This window comes from Acomys russatus, chromosome 4, assembly GCF_903995435.1.
Source record: "Acomys russatus chromosome 4, mAcoRus1.1, whole genome shotgun sequence".
In the NCBI taxonomy this organism is placed as follows: domain Eukaryota; kingdom Metazoa; phylum Chordata; class Mammalia; order Rodentia; family Muridae; genus Acomys; species Acomys russatus.
Window position 1 is genome coordinate 58,274,391 of NC_067140.1, and position 22,751 is coordinate 58,297,141.

Consider the following 22,751-nt stretch of genomic DNA (forward strand, 5'->3'; position numbering starts at 1 on the left):
AAGCTTCCAAACACCACACTAACGGATGAACAGGCAAGATTGTAACTGTCCTGAAGCAAGGGGCAGTCAAAAGGCCATGAGGGTGGGGTGGGGTGGGGTGTGGGGGTGAGGGGTGAGGGGTGTGGAGGTAAACTATGTTCCACTTACTAGCTGAAAACTAAACACTGAAAATCTCCCTTACCCTCTAAGAAGGTGCTGAGGGAGAGGCGAGTGCTGGCCCAGCAGAGCACTCTGAGTGTCAGCCCTTGCTGGCCGACCGCATGCCCACGGCAGGCTTCCCTGGTGTAGGGAGCAGGGACGACACTTAGTGCACAGACAGCCTGAGCTCCTGAAGCACAGACACTTTCAGTGGCCTCGGAACCAAGTGCAGCAGCCTCACTACTGTCCCCAGCACCCACTGCTGTCCCCTCCCTGCCTGCTGCTTGCCTTCCTTCCTCCCTCCCTGCCTTCCTTCCTTCCTTCCTCCCTGCCTTCCTCCATTTTGATTCTGTGTGTATGAGCACAGGTGCGCTGCTGCTCACAGAAGCCTGACAAGGACAATGGGTTCCCCAGAGCTGGAGCAACAGGTGAGCACTTAACTCCGGTCCCTGCAAGAGCAAAAAGCACTCTCAACTAGACCTATTTTTTAAAAAATTATTTGTATGTGTGCATGTACACGTATGCCTTAGAGCATGTGTGTGTAGACTTCAGAGGACAACGTATGCCTATTGGTTGTCTCCGTCCACCATGTGAGTCCCAGGCAGCAAACTCAGGCTGTCAGCCTGGGGGCAAGCACCTTCACCTGTTGACCCATCTCACTGGCCCATTTTGTCCTTTTTTCTAGTTGTTGTTTTACTTTTTAAAAGACTTACTTGATTTACAATTACGTGTGTGTGAGTGTCCGTGCGTGGGTATGTGCCATTGGAGTTTGAGTTACAACTCGGGTCCTCTGTGAAAACGGTATTGTTCATAACCACTGAGACGCCACCTCGCTAGTCCATGTTTTGTTTTTCTGAGACCAGGTCCCATCTTATGGCCCAGGTCAGCCTCAAACTTTCCACTCTCCTAACTTAAGCACCCACCACGATGGGTGGCTCTTCTCTGCCTGTCCTATGGCTTCCTGGCTCCTTAGCTTAGGCTTCTGTGGCCCTCACCTGGAGACATGAGGCCAGAACACTGAGGATGGGAGCCCGCTGTTTCACTGCTTCAGCTAGGAGCCAGCACCAAGAGGCTGACTCTTTGGAGCACCGGTTGAGAATTTCAAAGAAATCACTCGTTTCTTCTCTGTTTCTCTGGCATTCCTGGGGGTATGGGGGGTCCTGATCGCCATCCACTCGGGAGGTAGACCCCGATGACAGTTTCTCAAAAGCCAGTTTCAAGTGGCTCTGAAGAACTGGACTGAAGTCCTGAAGAAGAGACTCCACCTAGAGAGAAGATTAAAACACACTCCATGTTCCTTTCAGTTAGAATGGGTGTGTTACAAAAACGCTCAGGAAAAGCCAGGCATGGTGGCGCACACCTTTACTCCCAGCACTTGGGAGGCAGAGGCAGGTGGGTCTCTGTGAGTTTGAGGCCAGCCTGGTCTACAGAGTGAGTTCCAGGACAGCCAGGGCTACACAGAGAAACCCCTGTGTCCAGTGAAAGGAGAAGCGGTGGTAAGTAAGGAAGTGCCCTTACCATGGCTCATACAAAGCAGACTGCCCACAAATCCACTGGTGAAAAAGCACCCAGGAAACTGGCTACAAAAGCCACTCGCAAGAGTGCGCCCTCTACTGGAGGGGTGAAGAATACTCATCGTAACAGGCCTGGTACTGTGACACTCCGTGAAATCAGATTCTGCTATCAGAAGTCCACTGAACTTCTCATTTGCAAGCTCCCCTTCCAGCGTCTGGTGCGAGAAATTGCTCAGGACTTCAAAACAGATCTGCGCTTCCAGAGACCAGCTATTGGTGCTTTGCAGGAGGCAAGTGAGGCCTATCTGGCTGGCCTTTTTGACAATACCAACCTGTGTGCTATCCACGCCAAAAGTGTAACAATTATGCCAAAAGATATCCAGCTAGCACGCCACATATGCAGAGAACGTGCTTAAGAGTCCACTATGAGGGGAAACATTTCATTCCCCCCCACCAAAAAAATTTTGCCCTTCTTTCTGTTATCAGTAGTTCTAAATGTTAGATATTTTTTCCATGGGGTCAAAAGGTACCTAAGTATATGATTGCGAGTGGAAAAATAGGGGACAGAAATCGGGTATTGGCAGTTTTACCATTTTTATTTGTGTGTGAAATTTTAATATAAATGCAAGCATTATGCATTTATTGCATTATGCAAACATTGCAATATGCAAACATTAATGCAAGCAAAATGTTTCAGTGAACGCATTTCAACAGTTTGACTTTATAACAATTCCAAATAAACTTGTTAAAATTAAAAAAAAAAAAAAAAGAAAACAAAAGAAAGGCTCAGGATGATTCTTTTTTGTTTGTTTTGTGTTTTGACACAGGGTTTCTCTGTGTAGCCTTGGGTGTCCTAGACTCACTTTTGTAGACCAGGCTGGCCTCAAACTTACAGCGATCCACCTGCCTCTGCCTCTTGAGTGCTGGGATTAAAGCCATGTGCCACCATGCCCAGCCTTCAGGATGACTCTTTATGATGCTGAGCTGTGCCAGAGGTGATCATGTGATGTTTCTGACTTGTGATAAAATCCTTTTATCTGGCCCAGGGTGGCCTAGAACTTGCAATCCTGCCTCCTCAGTCTTCCTAGTATAGACCTGAGCCACCACAATTGGTTGCTTTTGAGGGAATTTGAACAGATGTCCATGTTCAACCTGGAATCCTAGAAACTCCACACTATTGCAATGATTACCCCTTGCCGGATGGCAGCCTAGAGACTTGGCAGCCGGCGAGCAGAGAGAATGCTGTTCTGGGAAATGTGGCTTACCTCTTGCGGGTGGTGGTTATGGAGCTGGCTGTGGACCAGGAACTGCAGCCAGTCATTTGCTTTGGCACATTCCCTAAGGTAGGACATGCTCAGCCTCAGCTCATGCAGGGTGCAGAACTGTAGCACTAATGCCCACTGGCTGCTGGATTCACTGGACAACCTATAATTAAGATTGGGGGTGGGGAGCAGAGGAAAAAAAATCATTAAAATATAGCTCTAAAGCCAGACAAGGTGCATGTAAGGCAGAGGCGGAAGACAGAATAGCTTGAAGTTAAAGCCAGCCAGGCTCCACAGTGAGACCCGGTCTCAAAAACTGGAAATAAATAAGTAAATAAAGTATAGCTCTTGGAGGGACAGAGAGAGATGGCTCAGTGGTTGACAGAGCTTACTGCTCCTGCAGGGTACCCTGGTTTGCTCCTCAGCTCCCATATTGTGTGGCTCATAACTACATATAATTCTTTTCTTTCTTTCTTTCTTTTTTGTTTTTTCAAGGCAGGGTTTCTCTGTGTAGCCCTGGCTATCCTAGAACTTAGAGATCTGCCTACCCCTGCCTCCTGAGTGCTAAGATTAGAAGTTTGTGCCACCATCACCCAGACAATTGCCTGTAATTCTAATTTCAGGGAATTAACACCTCTGGCTTCCATGGGCACCTGCACATTTATATACAAATAGACACACACACACCTGTGATATAGATCTAGTCTGAAATGTGAAAATTAGTAAAAATTAAATAAATTAACCAGAAAATATTCTCTTAAAAAAAAAAAAAAAAAAAAAAAGCAAGCTGGACCAGTGGTGGTGCACACTTTTAAGCCCAGAACTTGAGAGGCAGAGGCTGGTGGATCTCTGTGAGTTCGAGGCTAGTCTGGTCTTTAGAGAGAGTTCCAGGACAGCCAGGATTATGCAAAGAAACCCTGTCTTGAAAAACCAAAACAACAACATGCCCCTAAACAAAAAACAATAAACAAACCAACTTTCAAAGGGAGTGGGCAGTATTACCCAGCTGCAGAACACATGCTGAGCATGTATGAGGCTATGATCTCCATTGTGGTAAAAATAAAAATAATTTTAAAATTCATAAAATATGTAAAAAGATACGATTTTAACACATACCAAATATTTATTAGACTATTTAAAAAAAAAAACTAGCAAGGTATGGTGCACACCTTTAATCCCAGCACTTGGGAGGCAGAGGCAGGCAGATCTTTGCGTTCAAGGCCAGTGGCCAGCCTGATCTACAAAGTGAGTTCCAGAGCAGCCAAGTCTACACAGAGAAACCCTTTCTTAAACAAAAAACAAAACAAAAACCCCATCTCTCTTAGGCTGGAGAGATGGCTCAGTCGTTAAGAACACGTGCTGTTCTTGGAGAGGACCCATGGTCAGCTCCCAACCTTTTGTAACGTTAGTGTCAAGGATCTGGCCTCTGAGGATACTGCACTTTCGCAGCACACAGACAAAACACTCATACACATAAAATTAATCCTAAAAACTGACAAGGCAGGACAGACTTCCAGCGCATCTGTACAGAGGGATCCCACAGGTAAGATGCAATTTCCGTCTGCTCTATGCTGGGTGAGAGAGGGGTGAGGAAAGAGCCTGGCACTGGAGGGGAGGCCAGGCCAGCACAGGATGGCACAGCCAGGACACTGGAGAAGAGGCTGCGGTTGCAACTCACGAACCTGCTGAAACCCTGCTGTTCAATGCTGTTCCACACGCCTTCTTCCAAAAGAAGGAGCAACTCTTCTGCAGTTGCCTTGTCACCATCAGCAAGCTTAGACAGCTTCTCGGCTGAAAGAAACACAGGCAGAAGGATCCACATGGGCACAGCGGTTTAGCTCTGTAGCCCCAGCTACCCAGGATGCTGGGCAAGATGCAGTGCTTGGGCTCTGAACCCCAGGTCAGCCTGAACAAGACAAAACACAGTGGGACTCCATCTCTAAATAAGCAAAAACCAGCGAAAAGGCCCCATACATTAAACTCATCAAGAAGGAACATGTGTGCACATGTGCACATGTGTGTCTGTCTGTGTAATGTGTATATGTGGTGCGTGTAGTGTATATGTGTGATGTGTAATGTCTGTGTGGTATGTATGTGCGTCTGGTATGTGGTGTGTGTGTGTACACTATGCATGGGACATGTGGTGTGTGTGTATAGTGTGCGTGTGGCATGTGGTGTGCATGTGTGTGTTCAACAGAAAAAGTCAGGATGAAAAAGAAAAAAGAAAAGAAAAAGTCAGGACATAGGCATTTTCATTAAAGTAGTGGGACTCAGGGTCATTCAAACTCAATTAAAATGACCTCTAGAAAGTGAGATAAACAGCCAGGTGTGGTCGTGCATACCTGTAATCCTAGCACTCTGGGAGGCAGAGGCAGGTGGATCTCTGTGAGTTCGAGGTCAGCCTGGTCTACAAAGTGAGTCCAGGACAGCCAGGGATACATACAGAGAAACCCTGTCTCAAAAAAAAAAAAAAAAAAAAAGGGGCGGTAGTGGCGCACACCCTTAATCCCAGTACTCAGGAGGCAGAGGCAAGTGGATTGCTGTGAGTCTGAGGCCAGCCTGGACTACAAAGCCAAGGCTACACAGACTGTCTCCAAAAAGAAAAGAAAACAAAACAAACAAAATAAAAAACCCAAACAAAAAAACCAAAACCAAGAACAGAACAAAACAAAAAGAGAAAATGAGATAAGTAATATAAACTGTGCAAGAAAAGGGAAAACTGCTGTTTCCACCTCAATCCTTTTTAACTGTGCCCACATTTCCTTTGGACAAAACAAGTGGCAGGCGCAAAGGTGATGTACCTAGAGACTCTCTGAGGAAGCTGGGGTTAACGTTTTCATTTCTACACTTGTAGCTCAAAATTACATTTGCTGTTTTCATGTCCACCCTGAGCTTGAGGCTGCCAAGGCCGAGCAACTCCAAGAAGCAAACGCAGGCGGCCCCGACGGAAGGGCTGTGGAAGCAGGAGAGCCCTAAGGTATAGGCCTCCTTGCCAACTTGCTGGATCCTGAAAAAGAAAGAACTCAAAATTATATCGGACATAAGCACTGTTTCTCGTGCTGGCTGGGGACAGGGCTCAGTGGGCAAAGATCTTGCTGCACAAGTGCGAGGACCCGAGAGGACTTGAGTTCGCACCTCCTGACCCACATAAAAGCCAGATGGCTCAGTGGGTAAAGATACCTGGTGCCAAGCCCAACTACTCGGGTCTGATCTCCTGGACTCACACATGGAGAGAGCCAACTAACAAGCGCTGTCCTCTAGGCTAGGGAGATGGCTTGGCAGTCAAGCGTGCTTCCCGCTCTTACTGAAGACCTAAGTTTGGTTCCCAGCACCCACCCCAGGCAGCCCACAACCCCCAGCTCCAAGGGACCCACACCTTCGTCTGAACTCCTGAATGCACATGTGCAACCCTCCCCACCTGACACCTAGGCATATAATTTCAAAAAGTTGCCCTCAGACTTCCATGGGTAAGTTGGTGTACATACGTGTGTACACACACACACACACACACACACACACACACACACACACACACACACACACACACACAGAGTTTTTAAAAACTGTTTCTCACCAGGACAAGGGCGGGCCCGGTGTGAATGGCAGACAGCTTTATGCTTGTCTTTGTGCCCTCCTTTCCCTTTCTGTTAATCCGAGTTCCAGGCAATCTTTTCTCTTGGGGCACCATAAACTTGTTTCCTTAGATTTACATTTTCTTTACTTTTTTTTTGTTTGTTTGTTTGTTTTTGGTTTTTTGAGACAGGGTTTCTCTGTGTAGCCTTGGCTGTCCTGGACTCACTTTGTAGACCAGGCTGGCCTCGAACTCACAGAGATCCGCCTGCCTCTGCCTCCTGAGTGCAGGGATTAAAGGCGTGCGCCACTATGCCCAGCTTCTTTACATTTTTTTAATTGGGAAAAATTAATAAGCATGAAATAGAGTGCACATTGGCAGTGGCAATGCTACAGTTGTGGATTTTTTTATTTTTCTTAATTAGACATTTTCTTTCTCCAGCAAGACATGGAGAGCCAACAACAACGTTAGTGGAACCAGTACAGTGCAGACTTAGGTGACACCAATAATTAACCAGCCCTTTCCATTTCATCTCTTCGAAAGGGAAGTGTGACCTGCTTATATTTCTGAGTTTCAGCAAAAGTTGTATGAGATAGCTCACAGCATGGCAATCCCCGGCCCACTCCGTCTCTGCACCTACTGGAATGAGTTTCTTTCCTGATTCCTCGGGAAGTATTTCTGCAGTAGGTCTTACTTTTTCTCTACTGGGCGTGGGTTACTAGTGAGAAAGATTATGAGCTTTGTGGTTGGTTCCCAACTGATCAAAGCATCTGTGTGATGTGGAAGGCGAAGCCTGGGCAGGAGGAAATAGCAGCATCCTTGTTCACTCCAGCCTAAACGCGCTAAGCCGGGCATTACGGATGACCCCACACAGTGCCAAGGTCCCTTCTGCCAATATGCCACTGAGGTCCACATCCCAGATACATCAAGTTCTAACCACAGAAATTAGGATGAAGACGCCACACAACAAGGCACAAGATGTGCTGCTAACAGCTGCTGCCTTCCCTGGCTAACACAGAAGAAAAAAAGAAAAAAATCCAGGAATCAGAAAAAACCTATGCCTGTCCTTGTAAAGATGTCACTGTGAAAAAGGATCATGAGAAGACAATATCCCAGGACACCTGCCACGTGGTCATGGGAGACACTGCCCCGCTGGTCTCGAAGAGCTCCTAGACATCCAATTGCCCTGGCAGGCTTCTGTCAGTCAATAACATCTGGTCTAGGGCAGTGGCTTTCACCCTTCCTAGCACTGCGACCCTTTAATACAGTTCCTCATGCTGTGGTGACCCCTAGCCATAAAATTATTTCATTGCTACTTCATAACTATAAGTTTGCTACTGCTATGAACTATAATGTAATTATTTTTGGAGGCAGAGGTTTGCCAAAGGGGCTGCAGCCCAGAGGCGGAGAACCACTGCCCTAACGGCAGACAAAACAGCCTGGTCCTGACGGGCCAGCACCACCCGTTAGGCCGCCATCTGTGACTTAATGGATGTAGCCGTGTTCCTGATTTGTGCCAGATGTGGCCAAATCAATCCCTGACTCTTCTAATAAAGGTGGCTGGTTTCCAAAGCTGTTTCCACAGAACAGCTGAGGTGTAGTTACAATACCGGCCTGAGCCAGCTGGTAAGTCTGCCTGGTGGATGGCTGTGTTATCTGGAGGGACAAATCAGCCTTGTATCAAGTAGTCTTAGCCAGCACACCGCTAGCTGCAGTGTCCTCCACGCCCTCCTTATCAGAGCACTGCCAGGACCGCTCATGGCACTGTAACTTCTCCGGGAGACATCTGTGCCTACGTTATCAAAGCCTGACACTGCAAACAGGCAAATGAAGAGATGGCAGATACAGCATGACTGTGGTGCCAGGAGCCCCAGTCAGCTTAGTCAGTCAGTGAGGTGGGGGTGGGGGCCATGTATGTGTGAGTATGGCGGTCAGGGGACCATTTGTAGTGGTCAGCTTGCTTCCACCACACAGACCCTAGGGATCAAACTCAGGTTGTGAGGCTTGGTAGCAAGGGTCGCCTGCTGATGCTGGCCAAATTTACATTCTCTTACTTCCATATTCCATATTCATATTCCAAAGCACTGTCGCTTCCACCTCCACCCAGGAGACTTTCAAAAGCACTGAGCTTGTGCTATGAGACAAGTCTGGGTGTGAACAAGCCACCCAAAAGACCAATACCACTTTAAAAAAAGATTTATTTTTAGCTGGGCATGGTGGCGCACGCCTTTAATCCCAGCACTCGGGAGGCAGAGGCAGGCGGATCGCTGTGAGTTCGAGGCCAGCCTGGTCTACAAAGTGAGTCCAGGATGGCCAAGGCTACACAGAGAAACCCTGTCTCGAAAAAACCAAAAAAAAAAAAAAAAAAAAACAAAAAAGATTTATTTTTGTTTTATATGTGTGAGTGTTTGTCTTAATGTATGTATGTGCACCATGTGTGCTCAGGGCCCAGGGAGGCCAGAAGAGGGCGTGAGATTCCCTGGCCTGGAGCCACAGCTATGAGCTGTGGGTCCTGGGAATTGAACCCAGGTCTTCTGGAAGAGTGGCCAGTGCTCTTAACTGCTGAGCCATTTCTCCAGCTCCAAGGCTGACATCTGAAAGCATGTTTTAGAGGACTCAGGTGTGCATTTTATATGTGTAGAAGTTTTCTAGCAAGATATACAAGGCATGGCAACCCTTTATTGTGGAGAGCCGGAGGCTGGACTTCTGTCTCCAGCTCCCACCTTTCTGGACTACTGAACCGTGGAACTGTACTACAAAACGAAGTTTAAAATGCATCACGGTGCTACTTATAAAACAAAGACACATTTAGCTGTCGGCTACATCAAACAGTTCTCCCAGCTCTGTATGAAGTGGAGCATAAAAGGCAGCTCATGAGCACGAAATGCATTATCTATGAAGTCCCTCTGCTATAGCTGGTGGTGCCTGAGCAACTGTCACATGACTTTAAAGCCTGTCTCTTTTGAGAGTTGTTGTTTTATTTTTTTCCATTAGCAAATACTGCACACAATAAAGCCAAAAACTTGAGATGAATAAAGAAAAAGTGGAAACAACAAAATCACCATCTAAATACAATCAGCTGTCCCCACCCACCTTAGTGACCTGGGACTGCCCAGGTCCAGACCTCAATTTCAGATCTGCATAGTGCTCAGCCCTCATCAGGGAAGTTCTCCCGGCAGGAGATGGTGATTATCAGAGACCCACAGCGATCAACTTGCAGAGAATTAGATACTTCAGGGTGCTCAGTCCCTAACTGGGACATCTATGTCACATCCCCTCCTATGTGGATGACTTTCCAGGTGCGGCAAGGCAGGAGGAGCACATGCATTCACACAGATGGTGACAGTGTGCATAAGACCAGCATCAGCTCAGCCACACAGTCCCAGCCTGGAGGAGGGGTGGGCATAAAGTCCCGCCACCAGCTGAGGGGCCTCTGACACTGCTGTGGGGAGAGGGAGGGTCAGTTTTCTTCCGAGCAGTGATACCCAGTGTACTGACCATACTCCTAGGCAGGCCTCAGGCTCAGCTGGAGTCAGCCAACCAAAGTGGGCTTAAGGTGAGAGAGGGGAACAGACACTCAGAATATGACGCTGTAGGAAGGTTGGGGGGATCTGGGAGGGACTGAGGTAAGGGGTGAATATGATCTAAAGGCATCATATGAAACTCTCAAAGAATATATTTAAAACAAAACAAAGGTAAACAACTAAACACTGTTAATGATGGATTGGTTCCCATGACTTTTTATAATGCATTAGTAAAACATAATGTGTTTTTAAGAGCAGAAACTAAGCTCTTAGCACTTACAGTTGCTTGGGAGTCTTACTCTTGAGTAACTCCTGGACCAGGAAAGTACCAAAGGCAAATGATGGGCGTCCATGATGTAAATAGTACGCATAATTCAGACATTCCATTACTGCGTATTTATTCACCAGGTCAGGGCTGGAAAAGTGTGGGAGCTGACTGGCTGTGTCTGGGAAAAAAGAAAGCTTTATCACCCCCTGGACTTGGCAACTGTGCGTGCAATACTTAGCTCTTCCATAGCAAAACTGCCTGCTCTAATCACTTTGTATGTTGTCCAAGGCATATATAAAATGTACAATTTATGTACCAGGCATGGTGGTGCACCCCTTTAATCTAAGCACTTGGGATGCAGAGGCAGGCAGATCTCTGTGAGTTGGAGGCCAGCCTGGTCTACAAAGTGAGTCCAGGACAGGCAAGGCTACACAGAGAAACCCTGTCTCAAAAAACAAAAACAAAAGAAAACAAGAATAGTTTTTCAATTTATAAAACAGATACACTAGAAAATTCTTTTTATTATTATTATTATTATTATTATTATTATTATTATTATTATTATTATTATTATTTTATTGCTAGAGGATTTGTCTCAGTGCTAGAGGGCTTGGTCAGAAAATTCATTTTTAGGTACTCAATACATTTGACACACATCTACTACATGTCAAACATTTCTGAGGTATTCCCATAAGCATAGATAGCATGCATTTTACATTATAAGCATGGAGACAGAGGCATCATATGAGATACTGACCACTGAGCTGAAACTCAGAAAGCTGAGTGCACAAAACTGGGAAACTTTCTTTCCTTTTAAAAGATTTTGTTCATTTTATGTATGAGTGCTCTCTCTGTATGTATGCCTACATACCACAAGAGGGCATCAGATTCCAAATAAATGGTTGTGAGCCACCAGTGGTTTCTGGGAATTGTACTCAGGACCTCTGCTTATAGCACTCTTACCAGCTGAGCCATCTCTCCAGCCCTGGGAGTTTTCTTATGTCCTATAGAGGATGCACGTGGACCTGGTATCTAATAACCGAGAGCTTTAGAATACCTTGTCTTCGGGCTGAGGCTGCAGCTTGGTTGGTACAGTGCTTGCCTCACATGCTGAAGCCCTTGATTAGATCCCAGAAACACGGGAGTCAGGTGTGGTGGAAAACTCATGTAATCCCAGCCTCACAGAGGGTCAGAAGCAGGAGCATCAGACATCCAAGACCAATCCGTACTACTCAGAAAGTTCAAGACCAGCCTGGTCTTATGAGACACCCTTCTCAAAAACACATCAACCAACCAATCAGGACCACCCTGTCTTCTTTCTTACAGTGACACAGGACAGGGACACTATTGCTAACCTTATTTTAAAGGAAACTGAAAAAAGGTTACAGCATATGCTCAAGGTCAAACAGACATTACAAGGTCGAGCCATAATCTACTGACTGTCAACACCAACACTCAAAACTCAGGATGTTATGTTGCACAACGGGGTTCTGAGAAGGAAGAGCTACAGACCCGTATCTGATCCCTAGCATGAGAGGTTCTAGAAACTCAACAAACTGACTTTCGATGTAGATGGTCTCAATTTGTTTCCAGCAAAGTGTCTTCCATTCAGAAGTACTTTACAATAGAAAGCACTGGGAAAGGGCTTGACCCTGTATAGAAAATCTTCTACGCTCAGTATGACCTAAATGCTTCCATAGCAAATCGGCACCGTCCCCCTCCCCATGACTTACCTCCTATTGCTAGTGTGTTGGCAGACTGCCAGCCAAACAATCTGCTAGGATCAAAGGGTGGCAAGGACTGGGGGAAAAAAAAAAAAAAGGAGACATCAATCAGACTCAAAAGCTTATTGCCCCTAAAACAAATGACAGACGGACCTCCAGGAGTGACTCACTTCTTAGACCTTTGGTAATGTTTGCCAGCACACTGCGAGGCCTGAACTTTGATCCCCAGAGCCAAATAAATTAAATGTTATTGCTCTGGGGTTGGAGAGATGGCTTAGAGGTTAAGAGCACTGACTGTTCTTCCAAAGGTCCTGAGTTCAATTCCCAGAAACCACAGGGTGGCTCACAACCATTTATAATGAGATCTGGCACCCTCTTCTGGTATGCAGGAGTACATACAGGCACAATACTGTATAAATAATAAATAAATAAATCTTTATAAAATATGCTATTGCTCTGAACATAAATTCTTTGAGCATGGCTCCCCCTTCAAAACAAACAAACAAACAAACCGGAAGAGATGATGAGAAGGAGCCTAAGGACCACTACTCAAGGCTGATCTCTGACCTCTGCATACAATGGCACACATGTGCACCTGCACACACATGGGAATCTGCACAAACACAAAAATGTGCACACACAGAGCTACCTGGGCACCAGGCATATTGGCATGAGCCTGTAGTGCCAGCATCCAGGTGGCTGAGGCAGGAGGATCACTTGAGCTCAGGACTTAAGAGGCCAGTCTGGAACACAGCAAGATGTTGCTTTAAAACAAACAAACAAATAGCCAGGTATGGTGCACACTAATCATCCCAGCACAGGGGCAGAAGGAAAGAGAGGATTAGGAGTTCAGGGCCATCCTAGACTACATAGTGAGTTTGAGGGCTACATAAGACTTTATCTCAAAACAAAAACCAAGCAACACCAACAAAAACAAAACAAAATTATGTAAGTCGAGTTGAAAAGACTTGAAATGATTTATGTTTGAAGTTGATTCAAATGCTATAGAAGCAAGGAACCTTTGATTGAGCCAACTCTGGGCAAAGTGCTGTGGCACTGAAGCATCTGACTTTTCCCAGTGCTGCTCTGCATGACAGAGACCCAGGCTCCAGAACATGAAGCCAGCATGAGACTGTCTTCTTCAGGAATTCTTCTTTTAAGACGTTGTGTGTATGAGTGTTGTGCCTGCATGTGTGTCTGGGCACCACTTATGTGTCTAGTACCTGGAGAGTCCAGAAGCGGGAAGCAGATCCCCCTGGAACTGGAGTTATAGACAGTCGTGAGCTGTTGTGTGAGTGCTGGAAAAGCAGCCAGTGCTCTTACCCACTGAGCCGGCTCCCCAGCCTCGTTCTCTGGGGAATTCCTTATAGAAAAGGGACCTGGAGAGAGCACTGGGTGGCACGACAGACTTGCCTGTTAGCACAGGCTGCTAATTTCACAACACTCCAGAAACAAGCGGCTCTCACTCCTCCTCTGTGGACCACACTTTCAAGCAGTACTGGTCCATCTCAAGAATTGTCATGTTAGAGTAGGGCGGATTTTATATCTCTAAAGAGCAACAGAACTTCTGTTGGACTGAAGACACTATGTACGTATACATAATGAAGAAAGCCTGCAGAACTGAGATATGGGCAAAAGATGCTTCTGACCCAGACCCCGAGTAGGCTTCAGAGGGTCTGAAAACCCCTTTGAAATAGAAGCAAACCCACAGGCTTCCATGTAATCCTCCTGGACGCAGGCTCGGAGCTCCCTCCTTCTTTGCTACGGTTCCTTATTTGAGCGTCTGTCTACTTAACAGGCAGCATGCTTTCTGTTTTCCAGGCACAGCCCCGGCGGAGGCACACAAGACCCAGCTCCTAATGCTGTACCTGAATGAGGTGGTAGAGCGTAACGTCAGAGGGCAGGACACTAGGAGCAGTGCACTGTGGGAAGAGGGCAGCTTTGAGCTTTGGGTAGGGTGCTAAGGCCATCTTCAGCAGCTGGGGGTCCACTTTCTTCAAACAGTTCTCTGTCTCTTCATTCTGAACGACCTGGGTGAGAAGACACAGTACAGCTGTGGGGGATGTCTAGCTAGAACACATTTGAGATTAAAAACTAGTCACTTCAGAAGATGACACTAAAGCAGCAGCCTGTCCTGGACTGGATGGCTGCCTATTTCTCTACTGGGTCAAGCCTCAGTTTCCTGCAGGGTTAGGAAGAGGAGCTAGATTGGTTGTTTTCAAGCCCTGCGTTGTTTGAAAAAGCCATCACTACCATATGTAACATTCATTAATATCTTAAAAGATCTTTTTTTTAAAATCTATTCCAGCTAGTCATGGTGGTACATGTGTAAAATCCCAGCACTTGAGAGGCTGAGGCAGGACAATCACTAAGAATTCAAGACCAGCCTGGACTACATGGGAAGTTTGTGGACCAGCCTGGACTATACAGTGAACCTGCCTCAAAAGCCAAACAAAATAGCCAGGTGTGGTAGTACACCCCTTTAAGCCCAGCACTCGGGAGGTGGAGGCAGGTAGATCTCTGAGTTCGAGGCCAGCCTGATCTTCATACTGAGTTCCAGGACAGCCAGGGCTGTATAGCGAGACCCTGTCTCAAAAAACAAATTAAAAACAAACAAACACTATCAAAACAGATGGCTCCCAGGTCCTTTCTTCTGCAGTGCTCTATGACTAGTTTCTGACAGGGGATTAAAAGCAGGAGTAAGTAGCTTAGTCATGTGAGGGCGACGCAGCAGTCTCGGGTAGTTACTCCAGGGAGAGACAGCGAGCAGTATTCCTTCCCTCTCACCAGTCACACTGTGTCTTCAAAAAGCAGACGGGCACATCTACACGTGGGCCCTCCATGGAGTGTGGAGGGAAGCTAGAAATCATGCTCTACAATAATGTTCTAAGAAGGGAAATAGCAAAGATGCATCACAAGCCACAGATCTAAAATACATGTACTCGCAGAAGTGACAGGTCCTGACTCTATCCTGGAGTTATAGAGAACATATCAAAGGGACGGACGGGGTCTCTATTTGTACCTTATTCCATTTTGGCTCAGCACACAGAATTGTGGGAGTCATCGGTTTCCTGCTCACAGGTCTCACAGGGCACTTGAAAGTGGTCAGACTTTAGCGCAGACTGAGGTTTAGACCATTCACACTACCTGTGCCGAGTTTAAAATCAACCCTATTGGCCACAACAAGTTCACACATCGCCCGTACCTGGCTGACACCCCCAGGAGCGTACATGGTAGTTGCGAGGGCCAGGAGGGTGTGCCCTTCCAGCAGCATACTGCTCACGCTGGCCTGGTTGGTGGGGATGAGAATCTGAGCATTTGCAAGGCTAGCCTGGAAGATCAGTCTGGGATCTGGAAATAAAAGATATAATCACTAAATTAAGAGACCTATATTTCTGAAAAAGAAAATTTTAACTAAAATTTTAGGCTTTTCTAAATTTAAAAGCAGCAAAAAGACATGGGGGGGGGTTGGGGGCAGAGGCAAACTCGTCTTCATAAAATGAAGATTTCAACAAAGAAAAAGGAAAGGAAAGAAATAGAAATTCTAAGCCCATAAACACAAAGCAGGAGACTTAGATGCCTCCGGTCAACTGATATCAGCAGTGATTTAAAAACAAAAACAAAACAGTGTCACTGCTCTTTGGTCATTGTGAATAGGACCCCGGGCAAAGGTACAACCTCACTGAACAACAATATGGCTTGACAGGAAAACCCTTCAACAGCCTTTGACTCAATACATTTACATGCAGAAACCTGCAAAAATTTCATGTTAAGATATATTCAAGACTATTACTTATAAGGAAAAACATGCAAAGACAAGCTTGTCAAAAAATGAGAGACTAGTAAGTTAAGTGGGGGCCTAGCATTAGAATGATCACTGCCCCTACTAAGGATGACAGGAAAGTCTTATTATACAAAGGCAGCTGGAAAACGCAGATGCCACCTGTGCTCCTCCACAAAGCAGGAGCTAATGATTCCTGCTGGAGAGCAACAGAAGAGCAGAAAGCAGAAAGAAGCTGGAAGGAGACATGGCAGTGTCACCGAGAGCCACTGTGGGCAGTCACGTAGAGCCCAGGCTGGCTCTATGCTGGTGGAGACATGGCAGTGTCACCGAGAGCCACTGTGGGCAGTCACATAGAGCCCAGGCTGGCTCTATGCCGGCGTTACCTTATTGGGAGTCACAGGTGGCTTCCTTCTTTGTTTGAGACAGGGTCTCACTATATAGCCCTAGCTGGCCTGGAACTCACAGAGATCTGTTTACCACTGCCTCTCGTGTGTAAGGATTAGAAGTGTATACCACCACCCATAACCCCAGCAAAACGGGGCGCTATATAAAAGGCATGTTGTCGATATTGCCTGATACATACAGTTGCTTGCCCTGTATCTTTCCCTGGAATTTGGGAAACACTAGCTAGAATGCTTGGGGGTATAGGGGCTTTCTTGCCTGGTTATAACCCAAGCAGTTGTTTTAGCAGCTCCCTTCCAAGGACATAACAGAGTTTCTTTTCCTTCCATTTGAAGCTCCAAACTGAAAACTGTGTGAGTTTTTATACAGTTCATACCTAAAGTGGAAGGGGAGAACGGACTCTACAAAATTGTGTTCCGACCTCCACATATGTGCCTGGGGCGTATGTACTTAGCACTAGGAAAGGCAGGAAGGAAAGGAAGGGAAGGAAGGAAGGGAGGGATGGAAGGGAGGGACGAAGGAAGGGAGGGAGGGAAGGAGTGAAGGAAGGAGAGAAAGGAAGAGGGAGAAGGAGGATGGAGAAGAGGAGACAGAGAAAGGAAAGGGGGAGGGAGGAGAAGGAGGAAAGATTCCTAGCAGGTATCTAGAAGGCAGATGGTGGCTGAGAGTGGGGAGCACAGGGAAGGAGGTTTAACTGCAGAAGCTCTCGGTGCCAATCCCGACTCCTCTTGGCAGGCAAGGGGCTAACTTTTTTTTTGGGTTTTATTTCAGTAGTAAAATGTGAGCCTGATGTACTGTCAGATGCTTGACTACAGCCTAAGGATTTACTTTTAGAGTTCCCAAGTTGAATAGCAGCCAACAGATTGGCTGTTTACCTAGAGGAAGTTTGTGTAATTAACACCAAACATAATACCTGTTAAGTTACTGGAAACTTGCCGACACTGAACCAAAAATTCAAGCCAAGGGTGAGCTTCATGTAGTTCTTTCTTTCCCAAAAAAGGACAATTTCCAGGACTAAGTCTATATTTAAAAACAAACAAACAAACAAATACCTTTGGGATTAGCACAAGGACCATGACTGTTCTGAGCACATTTGCTCACGTGATAGCCAGCATTAGAAAAGCAATCTTGTCTCTTCTTCTTACTCTTCCTGTCTCTGTCTCTCTCTGGGGTACCCCTCCCCCCTTTTCCTTCTCTCTCCATGTTCACTCAATAAACCTCATAAAAAAAAATAAAAAGAAAAGAAAAGCAATCTTGTAGTAGTCTAAGGCAGCATATGTATTCCAGGCTAGCTTGGGCTGCACAGTCAAAGCCTGTCTCAAAAAACCTGAACATCAGCTGCATCTGTTCCAGTAGTAGAACACTCGCCTGGCATGACAAGGCCTTGGTCGGATTCCGGCAAAGCCAAAAAAAGAACATCAACTCTAGCACCTGTAATCTCAGTGCTCAGGAGGCTGAGGTGGGAGAATGGCCATAAACTCTAGTGCATCCTGAGCTACAGAGTAAAACAAACACCTGCCATTCCCCACCGTGAGTGTAGACACACACACACACACACACACACACACACACACACACACACACACACACGCATGCACAGAAACACGCACACACAAAAGAGATGGGGCATGCATAATGATAATAATAGATACAAATATGTAAATATGTAACGCACGGGGCCATGCAGTCATGAGGACCAGAGTTCAGACTTCCAGAAACCCTTGTAGATGCAGCCTTGCCCAGAGCAAGCTAGCTAACAAGACCAGTTATGTATATTTACCTATATAAACCTAAGTTTTAAATTAATCCATTTTACAGGGCCTATAGAATTAAAGTAGTTCATTTTGTTTTATTTTTTAGAATTCTCTTAAAAGAATCAAGAATTCCAAGTGAGGGAGCTGAAGAGATGGCTTAGAGGTTAAGAGCACTGTCTGCTCCTCCAGAGGTCCTGAGTTCAATTCCCAGCAACCACATGGTGGCTCACAACTGTCTGTAATGTGATCTGATGCCTTCTTCTGACATGCAGGCAAAATACTGTATACATAATAAATAAATAAATCTTAAAAAAAAAAAAAGAAAAGAAAAAGAATTCCAAGTGAGTGCTACAATCTCTCTTTCAAGTTTTTTTAAAACAAACATGTTTTTCTTTTCTTTTCTTTTTTTTCGTGCAATGCTGGTGAATGCCCTTGCACGTGATAGACAAAGGCTTTGCCACTGACAGGCATCCTTGGACACATCATTTCATTCTAATCTCCAGCCATTTGAAAGGCTAATAAGATACTATGTGAGATCAATCAATGAAACCCACCCGTGTCTTTAGCTGTACATAACCCTGTGACAGCAGATGTGCCAGGGGCTGGAGTGTGAGGGTCAGTTTCTCAATCCTCAGCATTCAGGGGTCAAACATGGCAGCTGGTGCCTTTAATACCAGAATTTAGGAGGCAAAGGTAGGCCTCTGTGAGGTGGTGGCCAACTGTGTCTACTTAGTGAGTTCCTGGGCCACACAGTGAGACTTTGTCTTAAAACCAAACAGAAATGAGTGCTTCGTGCAGGCAGGCAGATGGCCTACACCTGTAGGCCCAGCACCTAGGCAGCAGGGCAGGAAGGTCGAGACTTCAAGCTTATCCTAAGCCCCTGTGCTGGCCTCCACTCTGCCCAGGTCCCAGCTCTCGGCACTCACTTGTGATAGTCGAGGTAGACGTACAGAAGATGCTGCAGGCCGTGCTCCAAGCAGTAGAGGATAAAGCGGGAATCAAAGTCCCACCCTTGCGAGGAGCTGTAGCTTTGCACGGGCAGGGTGCCTTGCATTACACCCCCAATCCGGCTCAGTCTCAGGAGGAAGAGTTCGAAGTCTTCCAGTTCAGATGCAAGAAAAACTCCACTTCTGTGGGGCGGGATTGAGACGAGAAGTTAAAAGTGCGAGGTTCAAATCAGACACGCTTCCACAAACTCTGCTGAGAACCCACAGCAGTTAACACACCAGCTGCTAAACAAGGCTGGAAATGTGAGGGGGGAGGGGGGACTGCTGCTGACGTGCACTCAGGTGACCACGATTTGGTCACTGCCCATTGGCAAGATGGCCTAGTAGGTACACGGAGGAGGAAGGGGATGCAGGCTATCCTTATAAGACTTAATAGGCTGTGTCCAGACAGTGGGGTAGGAGGGCTCCACCAATCAGAAGCCTAGGGGAGGGGAAGAGGCAGAAGAGGGAGGGAGGGTGGGAATGGGAAATAAAACTGAGGGGATAGCAATCGGGATGCAATATGAATAAATTCTAATTTTAAAAAAGGAAATCTGTACATAGGATTTTGTTTGTTTGTTTGTTTTGTTTTGTTTTTCAAGATAGGGTTTCTCTGTGTAGCCCTGACTGTCCTGGACTCACTTTGTAGACCAGGCTAGCCTTGAACTCACAGAGGTCCGCCTGCCTCTGCCTCTGCCTCCCAAGTGCTAGGATTACAGGCATGCACCACTGTGCTGGGCAAATACTACTTTTTAAAAATTTACTACTGAACACATGGTAACTGCCATACAAAAAGAACACGGAAAACACAGTCAGTTAAAAATAAACAGCGTGGGCTGGAGAGATCGCTCAGTGGTTAAGAGCACCACCTGCTCTTCCAAAAGTCCTGAGTTCAATTCCTAGCAACCACATGGTGGCTCACAACCATCTGTAATGTGAGCTGATGCCCTCTTCTGGCCTGTGGTTGTATATGCAGGCAGAGCACTGTACATATAATAATAAATAAATACATCTTTAAAAAACAAACAAACAAAAAAAACAAAAACAAAAACAAAACACAGTATATAAGGGCCAGAGAGATGCCTGGTGGTTAAAGCCTAGGCTGCTTTTCTGGAGGACTTGGGTTCAGTACCTAACACCACATCACAGCCATCTGTCACTCCAGTTCGAGGATCTGACGCCCCCCTCTGGCCTCCGTGAGCACCAGAAGCACATGTGGAATACAGGCAGACACAAGGAGAACACTCATGCACTTTCTCTTTGGTGAAATATCCAGAAATTGGTTCCAGTGTCCCCTTTCTGCAGAGCTAAGCTCTCCTCTTGCCCCTGCTGTGTTCCTGGACACTCATCTGCCCAGCCAGGAGAGAAGAGTGGGAGGAGACTGCACCACCTCTGCAGGGCACTAAGGCAAACAGTTTGATCATAGGAACTCTACAAGACCTTTTAGTAACTAAGAAGAGCATTATGCAATGAGAAGAACAGAGACCAGCAAACTAGATGTTCGAGGACCCTGTGCCATGAGAGAGAGGCTTGCTCTTCACTTCCTGGATCTGACTCTGTATGTGCACGCTGTGAGGCCAGCAGAGCCTAAGTATATCCCCGGCAAGTACGACTGGAAGGTGGAAGAAACACACGATGTGCACACCTAACTTTCCTCACTGGAAGACAGACTAGATCAAGCCACATAAAACCTGTTGTTTTTAAAGCATCTGTCCTTAATGTCATGGGTGGTGAACAGAGAGAGGTTAAGAACTCTGGCTGCCCTTCCAGAGGTCCTGAGTTCAGTTCCCAGCAACCACATGCTGGCTCACAACCATCTATAATGAGATCTGGTGCCCTCTTCTGGTGTGCAGGCATACATGCAGGCAGAATACTGTATAGGTAATAAATAAATAAATCTTATTTTAAAAAAAAAAAAGAGTGGAGACAGAGGACACTAAATCTTGCCTTCTGCCACTTGCTCCACTTGCTCCCCTGACAACTCTACATCAGAGGACACTACGTAGCAAGCTCCAGGCCAACCTGGGCTAACTTCACAAGACCGTGTCTCACAATAAACAAAACCACAGAAGGCGTAGAAAGTTGCAGGGAGAACCTCCATCTGGAATTTGAGAATCTGTTCACCACCCATGACATTAAGGACAGATGATTTAAAAACAACAACTTAGAACAAGACCCTTTAAATGTTCTGTTATGAAGCCACACTGCACCGAATTTGTGGCAATTTAGAGGGGGAAAAAAATCACATGTGTGCAATCACACACCTTGAGCAGAGCACAGGGCCTGCAGGCACCACGTAAGTGCTCTTCCTTTCGCCGGTATGTTTTTATTTTCCCTCCTTTTATTCTCCCCACTTGCTTTAACCCTTCAGTCACCTGGCCAGCTTGTCTAAAATCTCATTCCTCATGGAATTGTTGCAGCAAGTGTTCTGATCAATGACATCAACACTCAGACGGGGCCACTTCTTCTGCTGAGGTGACACACTTTCCTGGTTCTGAAATTCTTCCAGCCACAAGCTAATGCTTGACCAGTCATGGCGAGCCGTGAGGTGTCTCCACAGGGCTTCTGGGGAACGCGCTTTGTATTCTGCACGAAGAACAAAGCACCTTTTAAAATAGGGTGAATTATGCCTACTGACTTGTAATTCAATTCAGAACTGTTACTGACTACTTGCGTTCATGTCATGTGTGATTTATTCAAGCCCTCTACTCCTTTATAGTCTTATTATTTTGATTTGTTCACTTAATAATCAAAACTACAGACGGGAACAGTGAAGGCAGGTGTTTCTCACTATGAATGAAGTGGGCGCCGGGGGTTGTCAACTCTCATCTCTGTAAAGTAAGAGATGTAGGCCACACCAGCAAACATGATTTTGATGCTATGACTTAGCACTGCTCGCCCTGTTAGTTCTGCTCCGGAGCCTGGTGTGATACTAATCCCCAATTCCCACGAGAAGCTCAGAAACTGTTTGGAGAAGCAGACTGTCACCGTGAAGGCAGAATGACAGCCTTTAGTCTGACAATACCCATTCACTGAGCCTCAAGACTTTTTTTTAGCACCACACCATAAATCCATCACAAAACGTTATAAACAAGAAGTCTTTTGTTTTGTTTTGTTTTTTGAGACAGGGTCTCTCTGTGTAGCCCTGTCTGTCCTGGACTCACTTTGTAGACCAGGCTGGCCTTGAACTCACAACAATTCACCTGCTCTGCCTCCCAAGTGCTGGGATTATAGGCGTGCACCACCACTGCGTGCACTACCACTGCCCACAAGCAAGAGGTCTTAACGTAATGACTGAATTTTACAGAAAGTGAACCTCCCCCGAAAGAAACCCTAAGGTGGAGACCCCCAAATATGAAAACATCTCTGCCTAATTCAATCCCCACTTGATATGTCAGATTTCTTGTTTTCTTATACTTGCCTTCTGGACTCAGCCTGGGGAGAAGGATACGTTCCTGTGTCTGTTGGTCCCACCAGTGCGCCCAATTCAGTGCAATTCTATGGTCCTGTTTGTTAAACTCATCTTTTGGATCATGTTTGAGGAATGTGTCCAAGACAGACTTGGGCTTCAAACAGTCTTGTTCCTTTATCCAGTACCTAAAGTTTTGAAGGGAAAAGCCATTCCTTCAGATCTGCTGAGAGCAGAGTACAACTCTGATGACAAGTGTTAAAGTGACAGCAATTTTTTTTTTTTCGAGACAGGGTTTCTCTGTGTAGCCTTGGCTGTCCTGGACTCACTTTGTAGACCAGGCTGGCCTCGAACTCACAGCGATCCACCTGCCTCTGCCTCCCGAGGGCTGGGATTAAAGGCGTGCGCCACCACA

At 46.2% G+C, this 22,751-nt stretch overlaps 1 protein-coding gene across 1 annotated transcript in view; it reads right to left on the reverse strand.

Moving 5' to 3' along the window:
• Nucleotides 1-22,751, reverse strand: part of Spg11 (SPG11 vesicle trafficking associated, spatacsin) — a 69,992-nt gene that overhangs the window by 17,411 nt on the left and 29,830 nt on the right. The window contains exons 14-25 of the mRNA XM_051144516.1: nt 22,349-22,524; nt 21,303-21,513; nt 18,868-19,071; nt 17,101-17,207; nt 15,207-15,352; nt 13,870-14,031; nt 12,011-12,077; nt 10,290-10,455; nt 5,716-5,921; nt 4,597-4,705; nt 2,918-3,077; nt 1,134-1,403 (exon numbers count right to left, since the gene is read on the reverse strand). Of these exons, the coding sequence (XP_051000473.1) occupies nt 1,134-1,403; nt 2,918-3,077; nt 4,597-4,705; nt 5,716-5,921; nt 10,290-10,455; nt 12,011-12,077; nt 13,870-14,031; nt 15,207-15,352; nt 17,101-17,207; nt 18,868-19,071; nt 21,303-21,513; nt 22,349-22,524 (1,984 nt within the window). The remainder of the gene's footprint in view (nt 1-1,133; nt 1,404-2,917; nt 3,078-4,596; nt 4,706-5,715; nt 5,922-10,289; nt 10,456-12,010; nt 12,078-13,869; nt 14,032-15,206; nt 15,353-17,100; nt 17,208-18,867; nt 19,072-21,302; nt 21,514-22,348; nt 22,525-22,751) is intronic.